This window comes from Salmo trutta, chromosome 6, assembly GCF_901001165.1.
Source record: "Salmo trutta chromosome 6, fSalTru1.1, whole genome shotgun sequence".
Lineage (NCBI taxonomy): Eukaryota > Metazoa > Chordata > Actinopteri > Salmoniformes > Salmonidae > Salmo > Salmo trutta.
The window spans coordinates 23733815-23758496 of NC_042962.1; the positions used below are offsets into that span (position 1 = coordinate 23733815).

General features: G+C 44.3%; 1 protein-coding gene across 4 annotated transcripts in view; it reads left to right on the plus strand.

The window, feature by feature from the left end:
- Positions 1-24682, plus strand: part of arhgap21a (Rho GTPase activating protein 21a) — a 101779-nt gene that overhangs the window by 61951 nt on the left and 15146 nt on the right. For 3 of the 4 annotated variants that reach the window (XM_029755837.1, XM_029755836.1, XM_029755833.1), the window contains 5 exons: positions 6033-6125; positions 10930-11008; positions 11583-11637; positions 16157-16180; positions 17545-19558. In XM_029755837.1, the coding sequence (XP_029611697.1) occupies positions 6033-6125; positions 10930-11008; positions 11583-11637; positions 16157-16180; positions 17545-19558 (2265 nt within the window). The remainder of the gene's footprint in view (positions 1-6032; positions 6126-10929; positions 11009-11582; positions 11638-16156; positions 16181-17544; positions 19559-24682) is intronic. The other variant, XM_029755834.1, reaches the window with a different exon arrangement.

Consider the following 24682-nt stretch of genomic DNA (forward strand, 5'->3'; position numbering starts at 1 on the left):
CTTGGTTGTGCAATTTTACATCTAAATAAGATGTTTGAGGTATTTCTCAAGTGAAAAATGTGCATGAAAACTTGTCGTTGAATGACATACTGCTAGTTAGGTACTGAAAAGTAGCCAATTACCAAGTGCAATTCATACTAAGGCAGTCTTCTACCGACATCTTTATTAGCCTTAAAAAGCATTCGCCTATGATTTGAGCAGTGTGGGTGTCGCACGTGCGCCGTCGTGGGGGCCGGGGGTGCTGCCGCCACACTGAAGTGGTACTCATACAAATTTGAGAGAATGGGAGAAAATCCCTAAGTGCAGATGTGCAAAGCTGATACAGACATACCCAAGATGACTCTGCTGTAATCACCAAGGTGCTTCTACAAAGTATTGTGTAGATGAGATTTATGTTTTTAATTTTCAATAAATGTGCAAAAAAATATGTTTTCACTTTGTCATTATGGGATATTGTGTGTAGATGGGTGAGAGGAAAAATATATATTTAATCCATTTTGAATTCAGGCTGTAACACAACATGTGGAATAAGTCAAGGGGTATGAATACTTTCTGAAGGCACCTTATCCATCAACTGACTCACAGGATTTTACTCAATGAATTGATGTCTCTGTTATGTACTGTAAAAACCTTTTGCTTACGATGGGTTGAAGATTGTCATGATACCAATCTTCTTTGTTTCTTTGAACATTGAACCTGATTGGTTATTAAAAGTAGATGCGTCGTGACTGAAAGCAGTTTGATAGATTATTATTGGTATATGATCAATGCCTATTTCCCAGACTTTCCCACACCATGGGTTGGGGCAGAATCACTCTGTGTTTACATGGAGACTAGAGATCATGCGCCTCCTATTTTTATAATTCCTGTTGTACCAGAGTCACAGATTACCATCTACACACACAGTCCTCTCTGTCAGTTGTTTTTGAAGTGTTGGCAAGCAGAGGCCCGTCCCTCTCTGAGCGAGAGGGATCGAGAGACAGAACAAGGGGGCGTGAGAGAGGAAGAGAAGGCATGAGTGCGTGTACATCCACATGTGATTGTTTGTGTGAATTGTGCCCTATGTAACTACATGCAAGAGAAAGAGGGAAAGAAAATATTAGAGGCCCTGTTGCATTCTGTCTGGGCTAATGCAGGCGGCGGCGGGCGCTGCTCCCAGCCCCTCTGTAGAATAACATTATCTAACCCAAAACAACGGGAGAGTGATGGAGCCAGCCCACACAACCAGGCCCAGCTGCGCATGCAGGGACCGCAGCCAAACCAGCTGACGCAGCGCTGAAGCCCAGCCAAACCAAAATGCTGAAGCCCAGGCTTTACACTGCAGACTAGCGCTGCCTGGAAAACAGTACTCTATAGAGAGAGCGCAAGAGAGACCTCCACCAGGTTAGGATGTTAGCACATACTGCAAAAGCCTTATGCAAGGTGATTTAAAGCAGTTTGTGGCCTGTGTTGTCCAGCAGTTAGAGCTGCACTGACCCCGGAAAACATATATTATGTCATATTCAGCATGGGTTCGAATCCAGCCCACTGCTCTTTGACTCGACCTCTCCTACCTTGACCTCTAGTAGAACGCTTCAACAACTGTATTAGTTGTTCAAGTAGTAGCTTCAAGGGAAAGCCGCATACTGTATCACTACAGCTAAAAGCCTATTGGTCTGCTCGATGGAACAAATCTGATTGTGATATTTACATCTGGCTGTAGCAATATTTATATCGAAGTTTAAAAAAAATTATTTATCCTTTTCCAGCCAACAGCTGTCTGCGAATTAAAAAGGTCAAATATGGAATGTTGTCCTATTTCATCAATCTCAACTGTCATTCTACTTTAGTAGGATAGGGACTTTAAAAAATATCCAAAGCTGTTGATTTCCTGATTTTTAATCTCGCTCATCCAGCTGCAGGGCTGAAAACTTCCAGAATCCAATTTGTACAGTCGAGCCTGAACGTTGTCGGATTGATGTTGGATTGGGATGAGGAGAGGTTTCTCTTGATGGAACAGGGAGGAGCAGGCTTTTGGGCGTGTCTCTCGGCAAGAGAGGCGTTTTTGTCCTCTGTGAATCTTTATTTTTTAAGCAGTATTGTCAGTCAGTTTATTTAACCTTAGATATTAAATAAGATTTAAATTCGATAAACAGTCATACCTTTTTTTTCGACACTTGCAACCATTTTTACATTCAAATGGAAGTAGCAGTGAACCCTTGTCATTTGGAACTGGGATTCCATGGTATCCTTCAGACAAATTAGGACGACACACTTGTCACCCATTTTGAAAGTGTCAAATAGTAAAATAGCATGAAGGTGAAGCGTAATGCTGTTTTGCCCTTGGATTACCACTACAGCTCTCATCATGTAAGTAACATTGAGCAATGGCTTTGTTCCTCATTGTATGCCCTCTAGTGCCATCTGCTGGAATGAAGGTGTCTCTCTGTTATGGTGGAAGTCCATTTGTAGTTAAAACAGGATAACATGCACATTGCAGGTTAGGTTTAGTCTGTTTTGTGCTCACCTTGGTCATTTCTGCCACTGTACTGTACTGTAGCTACAGTAGGCATATACTGCAGATATGCTATAGGGCTGCCATAAATACACCAGAATAGTGTTAATTTGTTGTAGGCAAAGGCTTTGGCAAAATAAGTAGACAATTCAACACCAATGGAGTAGATCTATAAAATCAGTTTTGGCATTTTTTTTTTTTTTTAAGTATTCAGAGCATTTCTTCACTCATCAGAAGCATTCATCCTCTGGCATAGTACTTTCCACCACAAGAGGGAGTTTAGGGCAGCAAAATGCACAACTTTCCTAAAGTGGCACACGATTATGCAAGAGCGAGACACTTTTTCTATTTGCATGTCTCTCCACATGTGGGTCTTCCAGAATTCTGTCAGTGTCTCTGTCCATACTAATAGCGAGAATCAGGGATATGTTGTTCAGAGAAATGTTTAGGTCAGAAGCTGACTGTGTAAATGTACAGAGTTGTGCTTGCCTTCTCCTTTTGGTTCTGACACTTGTAATAAAGATCTTTTAAAGAGGACAAAGCTCCAGCTGCCTCGTCTCCACAGCCTGTCCAGAGTACAGTGTTTAAACTGACAGCGTGGCACACAGCCCAGGAACTCACGCACCCACCCACCGGCCAGGGTTTCCATCATGAAAATGTGTCGCCGGCAGCATTTCAATTTACCCGACATTTGAGAATCTCCCTCGATCTCTTCTCTCACCCACTCAGACAAACAAATAGACACACAGGAATACATTACCACCCCCACACACTTCCCTACCCTCTATGGTGACACCCTCCCCTTTTCACACACACAAACACAGTGGTGCTTGTACGGTGCCTTCAAAAAGTATTCATACCCCTTGACTTATTACACATTTTGTTGTTACAGCCTGAATTCAAAATGGATTAAATGTTTTTTTTTTCTTCTCACCCATCTACACACAATACCCCATAATGACAAAGTGAAAACATGTTTGTAAATTTATTGAACATTAAATATCTAATTTTCATAAGTATTCACACCCCTGAGTCAATACATGTTACCTTTGGCAGTGATTACAGCTGTGAATCTTTTTGGTTAAGTCTCTAAGAGCTTGGCACACTTGGATTGTAAAATATTTGCACATTTATTCTTTTTACAATTCAAACTCTGTCAAGTTGGTTGTTGATCATCGCTAGACAGCCGTTTTCATTTCTTGCCATAGATTTTAAAGCTGATTTAAGTCAAAACTGTAACTAGGTCACTCAGTAACATTCAATGTCGTCTTGGTAAGCAACTCCAGTGTATATTTTGCCTTGTTTTTTTAGGTTATGTCCTGCTGAAAGGTGAATTTGTCTCCCAGTGTCTGTTGGACAGCAGACTGAACCAGGTTTTCCTCTAGGATTTTGCCTGTGCTTGGCTCTATTACGTTTATTTTTATCCTAAAAAACACTCCCTAGTCCTTGCCAATGACAAGCATACCCATAACATGATGCAGTCACCACCGTGCTTGAAAATATGAAGTGGTACTCAGTGATGTGTTGTGTTGGATTTGCCCCAATCCCCAAAAAATGTTGCATTTTACTTTAGTGTCTTATTGCAAACAGGATGCATGTTTTGGAATATTTGTATTCTGTACAGGCATCTTTCTTTTCACTCTGTCATTTAGGTTAGTATTGTGGAGTAACTACAATGTTGATCCATCCTCAGTTTTCTCATATCTCAGCCATTAAAATCTCTAACTGTTTTAAAGTCACCATTGGCCTCATGCTGAAATCGCTGAGCGGTTTCCTTCCTCACTCCGGTAACTGAGTTAGGAAGGACGTCTGTATCTTTGTAGTGTCTGGGTGTATTGATACACCATCCAAAGTGTAATTAATAACTTCACCATGTTCAAGGTGATATTCAATGTCTGCTTGTATTATTCTCACCCATTGACCAATAGGTGCCCTTCTTTGCAAGGCATTGGAAAACCTCCCTAGTCTTTGTGGTTGACTCTGTTTTGAAATTCACTTCTCAACTGAGGGACTTTACAGATAATTGTATGTGTAGGGTACAGAGATGAGGTAGTCATTCAAAAATCATGGTTAACACTATTATTGCACACACAGGGCATCCATGCCAATGATTATGGGACTTGTTCAGCACATTTTTACTGCTGAACTTATTTAGGTGTGCCGTAACAAAGGGGTTGCATTAACAAAGGTCCCGTGTGGCTCAGTTGGTAGGGCATGGCACTTGCAACGCTTGGTCGATTGGGTTCGATTCCCACGGGGGGAACAGTATGAAAAATGTATGCACCTACCACTTACTGTAAGTCTGGATAAGAGCTTCTGCTAAATGTCTAAACATGTCAAATGTGTTGAATACTGATTTGACTCCAGACATTTCAGCTTTTCATTTTTAAGTTGTAAACATTTCTAAAAACGTAATTTCACATTATGGGGTATTCTGGGTACTCCCCTTGCGTTGGAGCCATGTCATTCTTTGGTTACTAGGCGTAACCCCCAGTTGCAGTTGCTAGCCAAGCACAAAGTCATGCGTCATCGACAACTTCATTACTGGAACTCTCAGATTGACATCATTTTAAACTAGGTATGTCGTCCGGTATCAGAGTCCTATACAGCGGGCTTCAAAAGTATTGAGGCAATGATCCATTTTTTGGGTTGTTTTGACTCTACTCCAGCACTTTGGATTTGAAATTATACAATGACTGAGGTTTAAGTGCAGACTGTCAAAACATTATTTATTTTTACTGAAGTGCCAAAGCCTATAGTGCTCTACACCCCTGTGCATCTAGGTATTAGCTGTTCAGGCATCAAATGACAGTTGGAAAGAGGAGATATAGAAAGTTTAATAGACAAAGTTAGTAAAACAATTACTTATAATCGTTAGTAAACATATATCTGTTTGGGCTTCTTGCTGTTCATTTGCAATTATGTCCCAGCCCGCCGACCATCTGCTAAAGAGAAAATTGGCGCGCGGCTGAATCTAGTTGATGATCCTTGCTATAGGTAGAGGGATGAATCCTAACCTTGAGGCATTTATGTAAAATGTTGACTTAGTCATGCATTAATGTAATGGGAGACTATTTTAAGTTCAAATTTGCCTTAAGTGCAATTCAGGGTTCACCCCATTATTTGGGATGCTGAACACTAAAAGTAGGGGTCTGTGTGGAGAAGCCTATGTTAATGTGTAATGATGCAGATGTTGCAACTTTTTTGTTTTGATAGAGGTGTGCAATTTATTCTGATGAACAAACTTTTCAATTGCGTGTAGAAACACTGCTGTCTTGTCTGGCCTCTTGGCAGTGTGTGGTTCCAGCTGAGTAACCCTGCTGTGTTAATCTGAAAAGAGAGCTCTCCCTCTTTAAATGAGAACACTTTCTCCCTCCCTAGACCATGTTTCCATACGTTAGATGTGTACCTATGCTAACATTTGAAAGTGCCAGCAAGCTGTAATGCTAGTGATGTAGCTAGCTCTAATCCTAGTAGTGATATTCCCTTGGCTCTGCACAATGGCACCTGACCCCCTGTGCGCTTTTGCCGTTTCCAGGGAGACAGAGGAACAGGCTGGAGCCAATGGACACCATCTTCGTCAAGCAAGTGAAGGAGGGAGGCCCTGCCCACGGAGCTGGACTCTGTACAGGTAACAACAGCATGACTCATGTTTTGTGCCACTGATTTGGGAAAGGGAAGTGGGATACCTAGTAAGTTGCACAAATGAATGCATTTAACCGAAATGTGTCTTCCGCATTTAACCCAACCCCTTTAAATCAGAGAGGTGTGGGGGGCTTAATCGACATCCACGTCATCGGGGCCCGGGCAGCAGTTATTGTTGGGGGACAGATTTTTCCACCTTGCCGACCTTTCGGTTACTAGCTTTTAACCGCTAGGCTACCTGCTGCCCATGATTTGACTACACAATATAGATACATTTCCCTGACGCTTGTGGATTCTCAAGACTACATTCACTTCTATATCAATTGCTTGTGTCAAAACAAAGGTTTGTCTTGTCATCTAATTTAATTAAAACCAAATCAGAGAATGTGGTCACTATATACGCACGCAATGCCACTGTACTCTCGCCGCTGTTGGTTGGCTACATGGCAGGAACTGCAAAGTGGCACAGACTAGGGTTTAATATTTTCCTGGTATTTTACAAATGTTCCATCCAAGAATAAATCACTCCCTGGTATTTCCTGACAAAACTGGAAGTGTCATTCTAAAGCATATAAATATATCTGGATTTGATTAGAGCTTTCATCAACATGAACATTCAAGCCTGATGCTACCTAAGCCTGATGAGCCATACAAGTAAGGACATTTTATGAGCCCTACATTAAAGCCATTTTATGATCCCAAGCCGGTATCCAATACATAGTCTATGATATAGGCTACTGCACATTACACACAACAGAAAAACATTGAAGCCCTTAGATGTCGCTGTGCTCTCTTGGGTAATAAATGAATCAAGCTCCAATAGCCTAATCTTTTTGAATGTGTGGACTGTATTACTGTATTGTATTATATGGATTGGAATTACGGACCTCATTCGAACCATGAAGGTTGGAGAGAACATGCCATGCTGGTGCAGGACATGTGCCCTACAAAGTTTCAGTTATAGGCTAGTGAATTTGATTTAGAAATATAATATTTTACATTTGTATAATTAGTAGGCTGGGCATATATACAGTGGCAAGAAAAAGTATGTGAACCCTTTGGAATTACCTGGATTTCTGCATAAATTGGTCTAAGTCACAACAATAGACAAACATAGCGTGCTTAAACTAATAACACACTAATTATTGTATTTTTCGTGTCTATATTGAATACATCATTTAAACATTCACAGTGTAGGTTGGAAAAAGTAGGCTAATGACTTCTCCAAAAGCTAATTGGAGTCATCAAACCTGAAGTCCAATGAGACGAGATTGGAGATGTTGGTTAGAGCTGCCTTGCCCTATAAAAAAACTCACAAATTTGAGTTTGCTATTCACAAGAAGCATTGCCTCATGTGACCCATGCCTCAAACAAAAGAGATCTCAGAAGACCTAAGATTAAGAATTGTTGACTTGCATAAAGTTTGAAAGGGTTACAAAAGTATCTCTAAAAGCCTTGATGTTCATCAGTCCACGGTAAGACAAATTGTCTGAATGGAGAAAGTTCAGCACTGTTGCTATTCTCCCTAGGAGTGGCCGTTCTGCAAAGATGACTGCAAGAGCACAGCGCTCAATGAGGTTAAGAAGAATCCTATAGTGTCAGCTAAAGACTTGCAGAAATCTCTGGAACATGCTAACATCTCTGTTGACGAGTCTAAGATGCGTAAAACACTAAACAAGAATGTTGTTCATGGGAGGACACAACGGAAGAAGCCACTGCTGTCCAAAAAAACACGTCTGAAGTTAGCAAAAGTGCACCTGGATGTTCCACAGCACTACTTGTAAAGTATTCTGTGGACAGATGAAACTACAGTTGAGTTGTTTGGAAGGAACACACAACACTATGTGTGGAGAATAAAAGGCACACCAACATCAAAACATCATCCCAACTATAAAGTATGGTGGAGGGAGCATCATGGTTTGGGGCTGCTTTGCCTCAGGGCCTGGACAGCTTGCTATCATTGACAGAAAAATGATTTCCCAAGTTATCAAGACCTTTTGCGGGAGAATGTTAGGCTATCTATCCGCCAATTGAAGCTCAACATAAGTTGGGTAATGCAACAATGACCAAAATACAGAAGTAAATCAACAACAGAATGGCTTCAACAGAAGAAAATACCCCTTCTGGAGTGGCCCAGTCAGAGTCCTGACCTTAACCCGATTTGAGATGCTGTGGCATGACCTCGAGAGCAGTTCACACCAGACAGCCCAAGAATATTGCTGAACTGAAACAGTTTTGTAAAGAGGAATGGTCCAAAATTCCTCTTGACCGATGTGCAGGTCTAATACGCAACTACAGAAAATGTTTGGTTGAGGTTATTGCTACCAAAGGAGGGTCAACCAGTTATTAAATCCAAAGGTTCACGTACCTTTTCCACTCTGTACTGTGAATGTTTACGCACATTGTTCAATAAAGACATAAACGTATAACTGTTTTTGTTATTAGTTTAACCAGACTGTGTATGTCAATTGTTGTGACCTAGATGAAGATCAGGTCATTATTATGACCAATTTATTCAGAAATCCAGGTAAACCAAAGGGTTCACATACTTTTTCTTGCCACTGTACCTTTCATAATATTTCCCCTAATGTCGTGCCATGTGCGTATTACCCTACCTCCTCAGGTAAATTTAAATATGTTTTGTTGTCCTTATCTTCATCATTGTAATGACATGCTTGAGTAATATAGGACTAGAATAAGATGCAGATGGCTATCACTTCTCTTCACGAAGATTGACTGGTTGTGTGTGTTTCGCCAATCATAATGGGACCCATGTCATCCAAAAAGTTATACTTTTTACTCATCTGTCCATAGAACATTCTTCCAAGAGGTCTTGATGATCATCCAGGTGCTTCCAAGGTGCTTTTTGGCAAACTTCAGTCAACTTTTTGGATGAGACGGGTCCTGTTATATCTGGCTAAAACCTAACACTGCATTCGACAGTAAGAACCTCATACCAACGGTCAAGCATGGTGGTGGTAGTTTGATGGTTTGCTGCCTCAGGACCTGGACAACTTGCCTTTCATGCTTGAAAACCCACAAATGTCGCTGAGTTAAAGCAGTTCTGCATGCAAGAGTCAGCCAAAATTCCTCCACAGCGATGTGAGAGACTGATCAACAACTACAGGAAGCATTTGGTTGAAGTCATTGCAGCTAAAGGTGGCACAACCAGTTATTGAGTGTAAGGGGGCAATGACTTTTTCACACGGGAATTTGTTAATTAAATAAATAAAATAAGTATATATATATTTTTGTTATTTGTTAACTCTGATGTTGGACGATTATGCCTGGCCCACCGTCGGCGTTCCAATTCACCCCATAGGTGTTCGACGCGGTTGAGGTCAGGGCTCTGCAGGCCAGTCAAGTTCTTCCACACCGATCTCGACAAACCATTTCTGTTTGAATCGCACTTTGTGCATGGGGGCATTGTTATGCTGAAACAGGGCTTTCCCCACAAAGTTGGAAGCACAGAGTCTTTTAGAATGTCATTGTATGCTGTAGTGTTAAGATTTTCCTTCACTGGAACCTAGACCGAACCATGAAAAACAGCCCCAGACCGTTATTCCTCCACCAAACTTTACAGTTGGCATAGACAATTTTTATGTGCCACGCGCTTCAGCACTCGGCAGTCCCGTTCTGTGAGCTTGTGTGGCCTACCACTTCGCAGCTGAGCCGTTGTTGCTCCTAGATGTTTCCACTTCACAATAACAGCACTAGCAGGGCAGACATTTTACAAACTGACTTGTTGGAAAGGTGGCATCCTATGACGGTGCCATGTTGAAAGTCACTGAACTTTTCAGTACAGGCCATTCTACTGCCAATGTTTGTCTATGGAGAGTGCATGGCTGTTTGCTCTATTTTATACACCTGTCAGCAATGGTTTGGCTGAAATAGCCGAATCCACTCATTTGAAGGGGTGTCCACATACTTTTGTGTAGTGTACACTCATTGTGAACTGCCCTCCATACTGAGATGCGCTGCCCTCCATACTGAGATGCGCTATCTGTCCCCACCCTGAGCATTGATGATTGATCATGCAGATAGCAGAGGGTAGGCTGTGGTCCGTAGAGAAGCCAGATTTAGACATCGCATATAGTTTAACAGTTCTATTTCACGTCGTGCTGTTCATAGGAATTATTTATTATAATTTACTAGTTTCTCAGTTATTTAAACTGTGAAAAGGGACTGGGTCTGGGTGGTTGATCTTGCTACCCCGGTCCCGCTATTCAACCCTAGCACAGACACACAGCCTAGCTTTCTCTTTTTACTACTGAATAGCCCCTTTCCTGGGAAAGGGGAGTGCACTGGTTTTCCCACAATTAGCTCTACTCTGTCCATAACTCCCTCTAACCAGCTTCCTGTAGATCTCCTCTTCAGAAAACTTGAATGAAAAGCCTGAGTCCTCAATGGCACCGTATTCCCTATAAAGTGCACAACATTTGACCAGAGCCCTATGGGGGTGCGCTATATATAGAGTATAGAGTGCCATTTTAATTTGGGACGTAGGCAACGTGTACAGTAGGGTTGACTATAAACACATTTATGCCGTGTCACTATTCCCCTTTGATCCCAACACAGTCTTATCTGTGTGAGGGGAAATGCTACAGTACTGGGAGCTACATCCTTACCCAAGATGAGGGATTATTGGGCACACTGAGCATCACATTTTAAAATTGTCTTATGGCGTTGCAACCATCCACTGTCAATGATTGTGTTTTTCTTTTCATTATGCTACATGTCCGTTGGAGACACATTCAATGTGTTTTCAATGTGAATTCTCTTCCCTTCAGGGGACCGGATTGTAAAGGTGAACAGAGAAAGTATCATTGGAAAGACGTACTCCCAAGTGATCGCTTTGATACAGAACAGGTAAGGGACTGCCTGCTTCTCTTATACATCACTCTCATGGAGTTTTACATGAAGGGGGGTTATTTTGAAACAATGCTAATAGGTTGCAGGAAACCTTACCAGGAAGTGCCTTATTAAAGTATTTATGGCTATGCACATTTCAGAAACCTTGTCTCGTTTCGGTGCTATCGAGATTAGATTAAGTGAAAATGAACAGCTTTTTGTTATTCTAATCATTCAAACTAAATATTTTAAATGGAACGTAAACCATTTCCTTCTCTGGAAATTCAAAGGGTGCTATGTGGTGTCACTGAAATGCAATTTCTCAAGGCACTTTTTCAAATGTAGCTCTACCCATTTAACATTCCTTGGAAATTGGCACACAGACATTGTTGAGCAATCCATGTGCCCGTGGCATATATAACTGTCAGTTCCCAATGATACTAAACCATTACCCTCCTACTCATGAACATACCTTAAAGCTAAGTCTAAACTAAACCTTTTTTTGTATAGTTTTTACATGAACTATGTTGATTGTGCGCACTACTGCTCCAACTCATAAGTGGAATCTCTACTACTTTTGTCCCTCTCACAGCGACACCTCGTTGGAACTATGTGTGATGCCAAAAGATGAGGACATTTTGCAGTTGGTAAGTGCAATTAATTTAAGACCGTCCTAACTTTGTGCTTGAATATCTTCCTTGATTATTGTTGACTAGAGAATTGAAGTCACTTGTGAAGGTTTATGGGAATCATGAATTGATCTTTGTTTGTGCCTAAAGTGGGATGGGTAGTTAATTTGTACTTTTTCTCACAAGGTAGTTGTTCCCATATCCTAGTGCTGGACAATGTACAGAATAGGGATTGTTAACCAGTTAAATGTAATCCCCGAAAGTAATTATTTATCATGAGAGTGCCATAAACAATAATTAGTAATGCTGCATAATGCTGCATAAAAATAGTTATACAGTTTGAGTCGGAAATGTACATACACTTAGGTTGGAGTCATTAAAACTCGTTTTTAAACCACTCCACAAATTTCTTGTTAACAAACTATAGTTTTGGCAAGCCGGTTAGGACATCTACTTTGCATGACACAAGTCATTTTTCCAACAATTGTTTACAGACACATTGCACTTATAATTCACTGTATCACATTTCCAGTGGGTCAGAAGTTTACATACACTAAGTTGACTGTGCCATTAAACAGCTTGGAAAATTCCGGGAAATGATGTCATGGCTTTAGAAGCTTCTGATAGGCTAATTGACATAATTTGAGTCAATAGGAGGTGTACTTGTGGATGTATTTCAAGGCCTACCTTCAAACTCAGTGCCTCTTTGCTTGACATCATGGGGAAATCAGCCAAGACGCCAGAAAAGTAATTGTAGACCTCCACAAGTCGGGTTCATCCTTGGGAGCAATTCCCAAACGCCTGAAGGTACCACTTCCATCTGTACAAACAATATTACGCAAGTATGAACACCATGAGACCACGCAGCCGTCATACTAATCAGGAAGGAGACGCGTTCTGTCCCCTAGAGATGAACGTACTTTGGTGCGAATCAATCCCAGAACAACAGCAAAAGACCTTGTGAAGATGCTGGAGGAAACAGGTACAAAGTATCTATATCCACAGTAAAACGAGTCCTATATCGACATAACCTGAAAGGCCGCTCAGCAAGGAAGAAGCCACTGCTCCAAAACCACCATAAAAAAGCCAGACTACGGTTTGCAACTGTACATGGGGACAAAGATTGTACTTTTTGGAGAAATGTTCTCTGGTCTGATGAAACAAAAATAGAACTGTTTGGCCATAATGACCATCGTTATGTTTGGAGGAAAAAGGGGAAGGCTTGCAATCCGAAGAACACCATCCTAACCGTGAAGCACGGGGGTGGCAGCATCATGTTGTGGGGGTGCTTTGCTTCAGGAAGGACTGGTGCACTTCACGAAATAGATGGCATCATGAGGAGGACAATTATGTGGATATATTGAAGCAACATCTCAAGACATCAGTCAGGAAGTTAAAGCTTGGTCGCCAATGGGTCTTGCAAATGGACAATGACACCAAGCATACTTCCAAAGTTGTAGCAAAATGGCTTAAGGACAACAAAGTCAAGGTATTGGAGTGGCCATCACAAAGCCCTGACCTCAATCCTATAGAAAATTGGTGGGCAGAACTGAAAAACGTTTGACCCAAGTTAAACAATTTAAAGGCAATCCTACCAAATACTAATTGACCGTATGTAAACTTCTGACCCACTGGGAATGTGATGAAAGAAATCAAATCTGAAATTAGTCATTCTCTGTACTATTATTCTGACATTTCACATTCTTAAAATAACTAACTGACTAATCCCGGTAATTTTTACTAGGATACAATTTCAGGAATTGTGAAAAACTGAGTTTAAATGTATTTGGCTAAGGTGTATGTACATTTCTGACTTCAACTGTAATTGATAATGTGTAGTCACTTGTGATGACACAAGCTCAGGGACACAGTACAAATATGTTGAAAATATGAAATATTATGACATATTTCATATTCAACAAAGCTATATGAACTAGGCTTGAAATGACTTCTTAATATAGTATAGTCAAATTATAAAACAACTAAGATTTCACCTTCCTTAACTGTGAAATACATATTTGTATGTTTAGTGTTAAAGGAAATGTGCAAACTTTTTAAAGGTCTCTCTTGATCAAAATGTCTGCCTCCATCACTGTGAACGTCTCAGAGCTCTAGCTTGGCTTCCTGAACTTGTTAGGAACTCACCTTTTAATCTCATTAATGTTTTTTTGTTTAAAATCGGAATTATTTTTGATGAATGGCTATAAATCGATCTCTTTTAAAAACTTTTACCCCTTTTTCTCCCAATTTCGTGGTTTCCAATTGGTAGTTAGTCTTGTCTCGTCGGTGCAACTCCCATACAGACTTGGGAGTCGACGGTCGAGAGCCAATGCATCCTCCGAAACACAACCCAACCAAGCCGCACTGCTTCTTGACACAATGCCCGCTTAACCCGGAAGCCAGCCACACCAATGTGTCGGAGGAAACGCTGTACACCTGGCGACCGTGTCAGCGTGCAGGCGCCTGGCCCGCCACAGGAGTCACTGGAGCGATATGTGACAAGGACATCCCTGCTGGCCAAACCCTTCCCTAACCCGGACGATGCTGGACCAATTGTGCGCCTCCCCATGGGTTTCCCGGTCGCGGCCGGCTGCCACAGTGCCTGGACTCGAACCAGGATCTCTAGGAACTGCGATGCTGTGCCTTAGAACACTGCCCTACTCGGGAGGCTATAAATCGATCTCAGAATGTGCTACAGTGATATATGATGTAAGGATTGCAGGCTTGTGCTTTGTCAGTGGCTATGACGTAGGGTTCAGGCAGGAGTTGGACAGTCGGAATGGCGAATTAAATGGTAGGAGGGACATCCCAGCTTCAAGTGGTTTCAGATTTCACATCCTAAGTCACACAGGCTCAGAAAATATACTACTGTGTCCGTGGGAACCAGGGCTATTGCTCAAGCCATTCCGATCTACGGTGTCCACAGATCGATTTGAAAATGTCCTGTACCAGAACCCCCTAAACAGGACGTTAGATCTAAGAGAAATTTAGCATCATATAATATTCACTCCCATAATACTACTGTCCCCCTTGGGTTAACGGCACTCGGAGCATTTCCTCCCCATAAATAGACACCACGCACTGGGCTCTCTGTGCAGGGCTTAGCATCCAGCAGACTCCCTGCCATGGACAGAGGGAAGAGGAGTCATAATTTTTGGCTGGATTTCTGTATAAGCACTGTAACTGCTGCTGCTGATTTCAAAAGGGCTTTATAAATACATTTGATTGATTTGATCGTTCACTCAACATTGTTTTGAACATTAAGGTTTTCATGCACGGTCCCTCAGGTTATCTCAAACTCCAGTCCATTTGTCATGGATTACTGACCAGCGGTGGACTGTTGACAGCCGGTGAAGAGTATTGGCTGTGGGCTTGAAAGTGTGTTTGTGTGTGCAGGAAGAGGGCTGAGTAGTAGTGGCCCAGATGGAAAGAACTGCAGAGTGAAAGTGAAGGTTGAGCCAAGTAGCGTGGAACGAAAGAGTGATAGAAAAGAGGACAGAGAGCTTTAAGGACCAGAAGACGAGAGCCTCTGTGGTGCCAGCCTGGCAGGGCCGCTCTCTCCACCTACCCATATTCCTGCCCGGCTCAGTGATCTGCACAGCAAACCAACGCCACCCGTCAGGGTCCAGAGCCCAGCAGACGATAACGCTATGCCAGACCACACCACCCCACAACCACAGTCACATCCTGTTATTCACTTCCACTGGTTCTCTCATCTGGAGTAAGGAACTGAACCGACTCCAGCCCCTAGTGTGATGCTAAATTCCACGCATAGCTAGATGGCTAGGCCACAGCTTGCCAAAGCCACACAAACATCTTTTGACATTTAGGAATGTGTCGGAGCACTGTTGAAGCCTGAGGTTATTCTCAGTAAATAAAACGGGCAATACACAGCCATTAGTGTTAGAAATTGATTTGTGATCTGGAAGGTGGTTGGTTATACCTCAGCAAGATTGCAATTCTAGGGGGGGGGGTTCACTTATCCAAATAGGGTAATTTGACTTTTAATACATTTTCAGAGTTTTTATTTATTTACTGTGTGTAAATAAAGATGGAAAAAGTTAGATTTTATGTGTTTTCATTTCAGGCTGTAAGGGAACAAAAGGTAAACATTTTGAAAGGGGGTGGTGACTTTCTTATAACCACTGTAAGAGAGGGATACCGAGGTAGAGGCAGCTAGTGAACAGCAGCAGCGGTAGGCAGTTAGATTACCCCTGGCTTATGACTACTATCAGGCAGCGTTGGTGAGAGGAGGCAGTTATGTGGGTGAGAGGCAGCCTGGCTCCTGGTCCTCAGGTGGCAGAGGGACAAGCAGGTGGCAGTGCAAACGTGACTGTGACTTTTCTCCTATCCGTTCCTGCTCCCGTCGTCTTTTTTCGCTGCTCTTCTCTTGCCCTCTGCCTTTCTGTGGTGCATTCACACAGCGACCGTAGCCATGACAGCTCCAGCCTCTGTTTCTCTATTGCACATCTTTACTCCTCTTTCTCCCCTCTCCTTCTTCTCTCCTCCTGTCTGCCTCTAACCTGTCGGCTGGCAGTTTTCCAGGGATATCACTGCTCTGGTAAGAAGGGAAACTTACGAACTCCTTGTTTTTCTTTTTTGTATGTCATTTCTTCCCATGTGTCAATGTGGTTTCAGACCTTTTTTAAAGCTGGTATCAACAGTGTAATGATTGTCAATAAGTGTAATATTTTTGTGCCTTCCCTTAGCTAAAACCGTGTCATCTCTACCTATTTTTGTATTGTGTCAATAGAACCTTGTACCTTTTTTTAATCCCTGGTGAATTTTCTATTACAAAAGGGGTCTCTGGACACAAAGTTGGAGAACCCCTGTTTTAGAGCATGCTAAATATCGACAGGAAAGGTGTTGTCGTTTCCCCATTCAAATTCCTATGTCTCCTGCTCTCTGCTCACATCAGAGAGAAAAGCTTGTAAGTTAAGCTCTGAGTCAGTAATAATATAAAATATGCCATTTATCAGACACTTTTATCCAAAGCAACTTAGTCATGCATGCATATATTTTAAATATGAGTGGTCCCAGGAATCAAACCCACTATCCTGGCGTAGCAAGCGCCAAAGCGCCTTGATCTACCAGCTGAGCTACAGATGACCAGAACATTTTTTTTGTTGTTGACAGCATCACTTGACTTATGCAAATCTGGAGTTAAGGGTGGGGGCAGCAGACATGCTGGAGTCACTGTATAAACGTAACCCGACACCACAGATAGAGCACTCATCGATTTAAAGTCCAGCTCTTGCTTTCCCTTCAGTGAATTCTCGCACTACAAGGATGGGGAGATACATTAAATACCTGAGTCAATACACATCTCTGAACTGAGGACTTTTTGTAGATTGAAATCCAGCTCTTACCAGGCTTTATTCTGGGCCCTGGTGTCAGGCCTGCTTTTTTTCCTCTCACTCTCCCCTTTTTCGCTCTCTCCTGGACACATCTGTTGCTTTTTCCGGCGCTTTCCGTTGGAAGAGGTCATCTGACCCAAACACACGCTCCCAGTGTCTCTTCAGGATTCAGGCTCCGCCGGGGTGGGGAAGGGCTGGTTGTTGACTTTGGCCAAGAGAGCAATACTGTGTTATCTTTTAGTCAAATGTCTTTGATGGTTTTTATAACATGTACATACAGTCTGTGTGTTCAATTGTTTATCTGTCATTTACTGTGTACTGAAATTTATCGTCCTTACAAAATAATTTTGAGGAGTATATGGGTCATGTTTTTCTTTGCCATTCATCATATGCTTTTTTTCTGGTCATTGTGCTGTAGCGTAGCTGTTTCTTTATGGGCATGGCGAAAACCCAAGCAGTACCCAGAGGATCGCTTCAGTTTGGTGCAATGGCACACTACAAAGGTTTTATGTGATCTATTTTTGTCCTATACAGTTGAAGAGACATAATGTCCCATAATCTCTTGCAGGCCTATTCCCAAGATGCATACCTCAAAGGGAACGAGGCATACAGCGGAAACGCCCTGCACATCCCGGAGCCGCCTCCCATATGCTACCCGAGGATAGAGCCTAAAGCCCCAGGGATGGCCCAGGCCCTGGACCTATCCCCCTCCACAGAGGCATCCCGGAGCGGCAGGCCGGCCCAGGCAGGGGCAGGGAGACAGGGTACCTCCACGGCAGGCCACACAGACATGGGCTACCGGTTGGAGATCCCTGTACCCCCTTCTCCTCCCCCGCAGTCCCCTAAAACCCAGACGGTGGTTTGTGTGTGCAACGAGAGTGTGAGGACAGTGGTGGTGCCGCCTGACGCAGTAGCGGATCGGGGGCCCCGTTGTGTGTCTCGGGCTGGCCCCAGCCATAGGACCGATGAGAACCGTTTCGGAAGTCCCCTGGGCCTCTCAACCAGGCCTAGAATCCTCGTGACCCCTGGCCCCCCTGGAGGGTCACAGCTACAGTATACCCCCACCCGGCCCACAGAGTCCTCAGTCTTCTCCCTCTCTGGCTCTAGGCCTTCCCCAATCTACCCTGACAAACACCACCTCACCCCTTCCCCGCAAACCACGGTGGCTGACACCTTACCCTCCCCCACCACGCCCAACCACTACACCCCCTCACCCTCCTCCCCTGCCACGTCCACCTCCCCTCACCAGAACATCGACTGGCGCAACTACACCACCTACAAGGACTACATCGACGCCAAGCGGCTGCACACCTATGGCTGCCGCACCATCCAGGAGCGTCTAGACAGCCTGCGGGCGGCGGCCAACCCCAATGCCGCTTACGCACTGCAGCCTGGCCCCCCCAGTGCCAGCGCCTCCTCCCAACGAGGCCTGGGGGGGTCCCAGATTAGACGCAGGAGCACGTCCCACGACCGGGGATCCTACCAGGGGGCCACTGTGGCTCCACTGCGCAGTGCCTCCCAGGAGAGGCTAGGTGGGGGAGGGCCCGAGAGGACAGCCATGCCCAGGGACTGGCCCCGGAGTGCCTCCCAGGATGCCCTACCCTCCTCAGCCCTCATGGGAGTGGCCAAGCCCCGGGCACGCTCCTGCGACTACCTGGGCCGGCAGGGCGAGCCAGCGGCAATGGTATCTACAGAGAGGGGAGTGGGAGGGTACAGCAGGGCAGAGCTGGAGGATAGCCTGCTACTATACAGGGGTGAGGAGGCCAGAGCCAGCAGACACGGGGCAGTGCTGAAACAACTACCCCAGCCTCACAGGACCAGCCTTACAGGCATGCCCATCGCTGCCCCTATGTTCACTAAAGGTACGACGGAGCCGTTGCTCCCCTCTAGGACAGACAGCCTTGCACAGACAGCCCTCAGTAGGCCCTCGCGGTTGCCTGTTAAAAACTCCACCTCGGACCCTTCGCCACTCTCCTTACCTTCTACCCGGGGCCCCGGGAACAGCAGTGCTATGGACCTGCTCAAAGACCAAAGAGCCGTGGTGGTGGGTAACCACCTGGGATACTCTTCCTCGCCCCTGCAGCAGCTACAGCTCCGGGGGCGTGCAGACAGCCTGAGGGAGGAGAGCGGGAGGGATGTGGGGCTGGGTGCTAGGTCCTCCTCCTGCTCCGGCCCCTCCAAAGTCCCTGTTCAGAGACAGCAGGCCATCTCTTCCTCTACCTCCACTTCCTCCTCCACTGTTAACAGTACTGTGACCCTCAGGTCAAAGGTCCCCGCCCTGGTGCGGACTAGCGGGAAGCCGTTGGAGGGCGTAGAAGGGCCGGACGCCACAGTGGTGGTCCTGAGAAGGGATAAGAACTCGGGACCCCAGCCCATCCGCCACCCCTCCTACATCCTGGCTGTAAACGACACCGACTTGGAGACTCCAATGGAAGTGGGGACTCTAGCAGCTAAGAGGGGATCGGGGGGCTGGCTATGCAACGACATCCAGCGAGACGTGACCATGAGAAGGCTGGGAGAGCAGCACAAGGCCTCGTGTGCCAGCAACCTGGACGACTCGCTTGACTCCATCCCCTTCATCGGTAAGGAACACGTTTCTGTTCTCACTCTCTTGACTCCTTTGTTACCATAGCAACTCCTTACATAGAGAGAAAGTCCTGGGAAGGGGTGTGTGTCAAGCATCAACTTTAATTAGGTAACACATTTATAACACACTGTAACTCTTAGTATCAGGAGTTCCTGTTGCTCTGGTTTCGGCTTCCTTGAGGAGAGCGAGGGAGAATGTGTTTTGTGTGGGCGTGTGTAGACCGATTCGCTTAATGTGCCTGGTAGAGAATGTAATATCTCTTGGGTGGGGAGGTTATACAAGGGTTTTGATGTTATCAGTTTCTGCCCTCAAGTCTTAGCAGGTGGAAATTGTCATGCAGAAAAAGTCCTGATGCTCAGACTAGCTGCTGTCAGAAATGTCCTCAACATCACTCAAGCAGGTTAATGTTTGTCATGAATCTTGCCCTGGATGCAGAACTGAGCATTTTCTTCTAGATAGGCCAGCTGCAAAGTCACAATTTGGCTATAATATTTAGAAAAAATGTATGAAAACAACAATGAGCTTTTTTGTCTTAATTTAAGGTTAGGGTTAGGCATTAAGGTTAGCACTGTGGTTAGGGTTAAGTTCAAAATAATATTGAATGACTGTGGCTGTGCCAGTTAGTGACTACTCTGCAGAACTGCCTCCATGCCAAAAGATGCCAACCTGCATCTCTCAATGTCAACATAGCTAATATGGTGAGTTGTCAGTTATCGCTCTAGTGCAACTTCTTTACGCTGTAAAAATGGTTTCCTTGGTGCTATACAGTGAAAGAGTTTGGATAGAGTATATCACCAATGTACGTATTGATAGATGTAGTTGGGCTATAACAGCTTTTGGTGGCAGGGGTTTATTGGCTGTTTGAACAGAGCTGGATTTGTTGTTGAGGTATGTCGTAATGCTTGGACAGGACAAGTCTGTGAAATGGGGAAATTGAATAACGTGCATTACATTTTTATTTTGATATTATTAATATTGATACATTACCATTTCATTTAGCAGATATGTTGAAAGTGTCGGTCAGCTAGGTATATCCCCGTGTTAAGTTCTATGCCTTAACAAAACATCTAACAAAAGAAGAGTACATTCATCGTTGCAAGTATGCTTAAATACACCAATAGCAACAAATACCCTGTCTTCATTTAAAAAAGTAGCCGTTACTCAGTCCAACAATTACCATTCAAACCAACTGTCCAACAACTGCTGTGCATTGCGTGTCTGGCAGATTAGTCATTTTGTACTGAGAACAAGACAGAACATACTATATGGTTCAGTACATGCAAATGTCCCGTTCCTGCTTGTGTTTTCCTAGAGCAAATGTGTTTCAAATGCATTGCGCTGATGTTAGGAGTATCTTAAGCGTTCACAATTAGGACTGCGCTTTTCAGCTGTCAGATCGGAATGGAACTCTTAATTTATCTGTTGTTTTTTTGGTAGACTTATTATCATGTATTTGATGGTGTGGGTTTTTTAAGTTAGATTTGATGCGCTCTGAGTTATGTGCCAATAGTTTCATTGACATGACATGAGCCATCATCCACCAATCAGGGCACCTTTTACTCAGACACCAGTGGCCTGGAACCCACATGGGTTAATAATATCCTCTTACACACACACACCCCTTTGCATACTCTCTCCCACACACACCTACACACAATCAAACACTCACAGCACCTCATAAGCTTCAGTCTGCTTCATAAATAATCAGCAGCTTACCTGTGTAGTGGTCGCATGCTACGAACCATCAAACAGGCAAAGCATCAATACAGGGCTAAGATTGAATCATACTACACCGGCTCCGACACTTGTCAGATGTGGCAGGGCTTGCAAACTATTACAGACTACAAAGGGAAGCACAGCCGCGAGCTGCCCAGTGACACGAGCCTACCAGACGAGCTAAATCACTTCTATTCTCGCTTCGAGGCAAGCAACACTGAGGCATTCATGAGAGCATTAACTGTTCCAGACGACTGTGTGATCACGCTCTCCGTAGCCGATGTGAGTAAGACCTTTAAACAGGTCAACATTCACAAGACTGCGGGGCCAGATGGATTACCAGGATGTGTGCTCCGGGCATGTGCTGACCAACTGGCAGGTGTCTTCACTGACATTTTCAACATGTCCCTGATTGAGTCTGTAATATCAACATGTTTCAAGCAGACCACCATAGTCCCTGTGCCCAAGAACACAAAGGCAACCTGCCTAAATGACTACTGACCAGTAGCACTCACGTCTGTAGCCATGAAGTGCTTTGAAAGGCTGGTAATGGCTCACATCAACACCATTATCCCAGAAACCTTAGACCTACTCCAATTTGCATACCGCCCAAACAGATCCACAGATGATGCAATCTCTATTGCACTCCACACTGCCCTTTCCCACCTGGACAAAAGGAACACTTATGTGAGAATGCTATTCATTGACTACAGCTCAGCGTTCAACACCATAGTACCCTCAAAGATCATCACTAAGCTAAGGATCCTGGGACTAAACACCTCCCTCTGCAACTGGATCCTGGATTTCCTGACGGGCCGCCCCCAGGTGGTGAGGGTAGGTAGCAACACATCTGCCACGCTGATCCTCAACACTGGAGCTCCCCAGGGGTGCGTGCTCATTCCCCTCCTGTACTCCCTGTTCACCCACGACTGCATGGCCAGGCACGACTCCAACACCAACATTAAGTTCGCTGACACAACAGGGGTATGCCTGATCACCGACAACAACGAGACAGCCTATAGGGAGGAGGTCAGAGACCTGGCCGGGTGGTGTCAGAATAGCAACCTATCCCTCAACGTAACCAAGACTAAGGAGATGATTGTGGACTACAGGAAAAGGAGCACCGAGCACATCCCCATTCTCATCGACGGGGCTGTAGTGGAGCAGGTTGAGAGCTTCAAATTCCTTGGTGTCCACATCAACAACAAATTAGAATGGTCCAAACACACCAAGACAGTCGTGTAGAGGGCACGACAAAGCCTATTCCCACTCAGGAAACTAAAAAGATTTGGCATGGGTCCTGAGATCCTCAAAAGGTTTTACAGCTGCAACATCGAGAGCATCCTGACCGGTTGCATCACTGCCTGGTACGGCAATTGCTCGGCCTCCGACCGCAAGGCACTTCAGAGGGTAGTGTGTACGGCCCAGTACATCACTGGGGCAAAGCTGCCTGCCATCCAGGACCTCTACACCAGGCGGTGTCAGAGGAAAGCCCTGAAAATTGTCAAAGACCCCAGCCACCCCAGTCATAGACCGTTCTCTCTACTACCGCATGGCAAGCAGTACCGGAGTCTAGGACAAAAAGGCTTCTCAACAGTTTTTACCCCCAAGCCATAAGACTCCTGAACAGGTAACCAAATGGTTACCCGGACTATTTGCATTGTGTGCCCCCCCCCCCCCCCCCCCCCCCCCAACTCTTATTTTACGCTGCTGCTACTCTCTGTTTATCTTATATGCATAGTCACTTTAACTATACTTTCATGTACATACTACCTCAATTGGGCCGACCAACCAGTGCACCCACACATTGGCTAACCGGGCTATCTGCATTGTGTCCCACCACCCGCCAATCCCTCTTTTTACGCTACTGCTACTCTGTTCATCATATATGCATAATCACTTTAACCATATCTACATGTACATACTACCTCAATAAGCCTGACTAACCGGTGTCTGTATATAGCCTTGCTACACTTATTTTCAATTGTCTTTTTACTGTTTTATTTCTTTACTTACCTACACACACACACCTTTTCTTTCTTTCGCGCTATTGGTTAGAGCCTGTAAGTAAGCATTTCACTGTAAGGTGAAATGTTGTATTCTGCGCACGTGACAAATAAACTTTGATTTGATATTTAAGCAATAAGGCCCGTGGGGGTGTGGTATATGGTCAATATACCACGGCGAAAAGCTGTTCTTACGCACAACGCAATGCGGAGTGCCTGGATACAGCCCTTCGCCGTGGTATATTGGCCATATACCACAAACCCCCGAGGTGCCTTGTTGCTATTATAAACTGGTTACCAACATAATTATAGCTATAAAAATAAATGTTTTGTCATACCCGTGGTCTGATATACCACGGCTTTGAGCCAATCAGCCTTTAAGGCTCGAACCACCCAGTTTATAATGTATAGTATTAGCTGAGCAACAATGTTTGCGCCATCACTCACAGCCGTAATGCTCTGTTTTGGGTAGTCTTACATTTCGACAGCTGTTCCATTTTAAACTTGATGGCTTGAACTGACAACACGAGGCGTTTCAAGTACATGTGTCGAACAACGCTGTTTGTTGCTGTTTTCACAAACACATGAAATAGGGAACATCTGTCCCGATTTGGCAGCCGTATCATGGGAACGATCTTTGAGGTTATGTTGGGGAATTTCACTGTAACAATCTCTGCAGCCGAAGAAACAGGTCAGATGTTTCATGTTAATGTGCACTATTAAATGTGAAATGTTTTGCTTAGGCACACATAGGAATGTAAGCTTTCGCATTACTCAGGTCTATGTTTTATTTTCCTTCTATAAAATATTTGGCTGACATATTGGCTGATTGTACTCTGGTTTGGGTTGAACCAGTTAACAAAGAGTTATACAAGAATATTATACGGATGATACAGATACATCTGTGAAGCACTTTGTTTTTGACGGCAGGTAGCCTAGTGGTTAAGAGCATTGGGCCAACAACGAAAAGGTCTCTGGTTCGAATCCCCGCACCAACTAAGTGAAAAAATCTGTCTGTGCCCTTGAGCAAGGCTCTTAACCCTAAATCTGCCTTAAGTCGCTCTGGATAAGAACGTCTGCTAAATTATGTAAATGTACAAATGCATTATAATGAAATGCTTTTGGTAGTGATACATTTCTGTGTGCCGTGCTAGTATTCATGGCACTCTCCTTATCATTGCCAGACACTTCCATCCTGTACCTTGCGTCACCGGCTGCCTGGGACAGTTTGGCAAAGGCAGGGTTACTCACTGTACTCGGTAACGTTATGACTTGCCTGGGTGTAGCCTGCACCTTGGTTATATCTGCTTACCTGATCAGACTGACAACGGTGATGAAACGGCAGCTCACTTTCCCTTCCTGTCTGTTTGTTGATTGTGGCAGGTGTGGACTGGGTT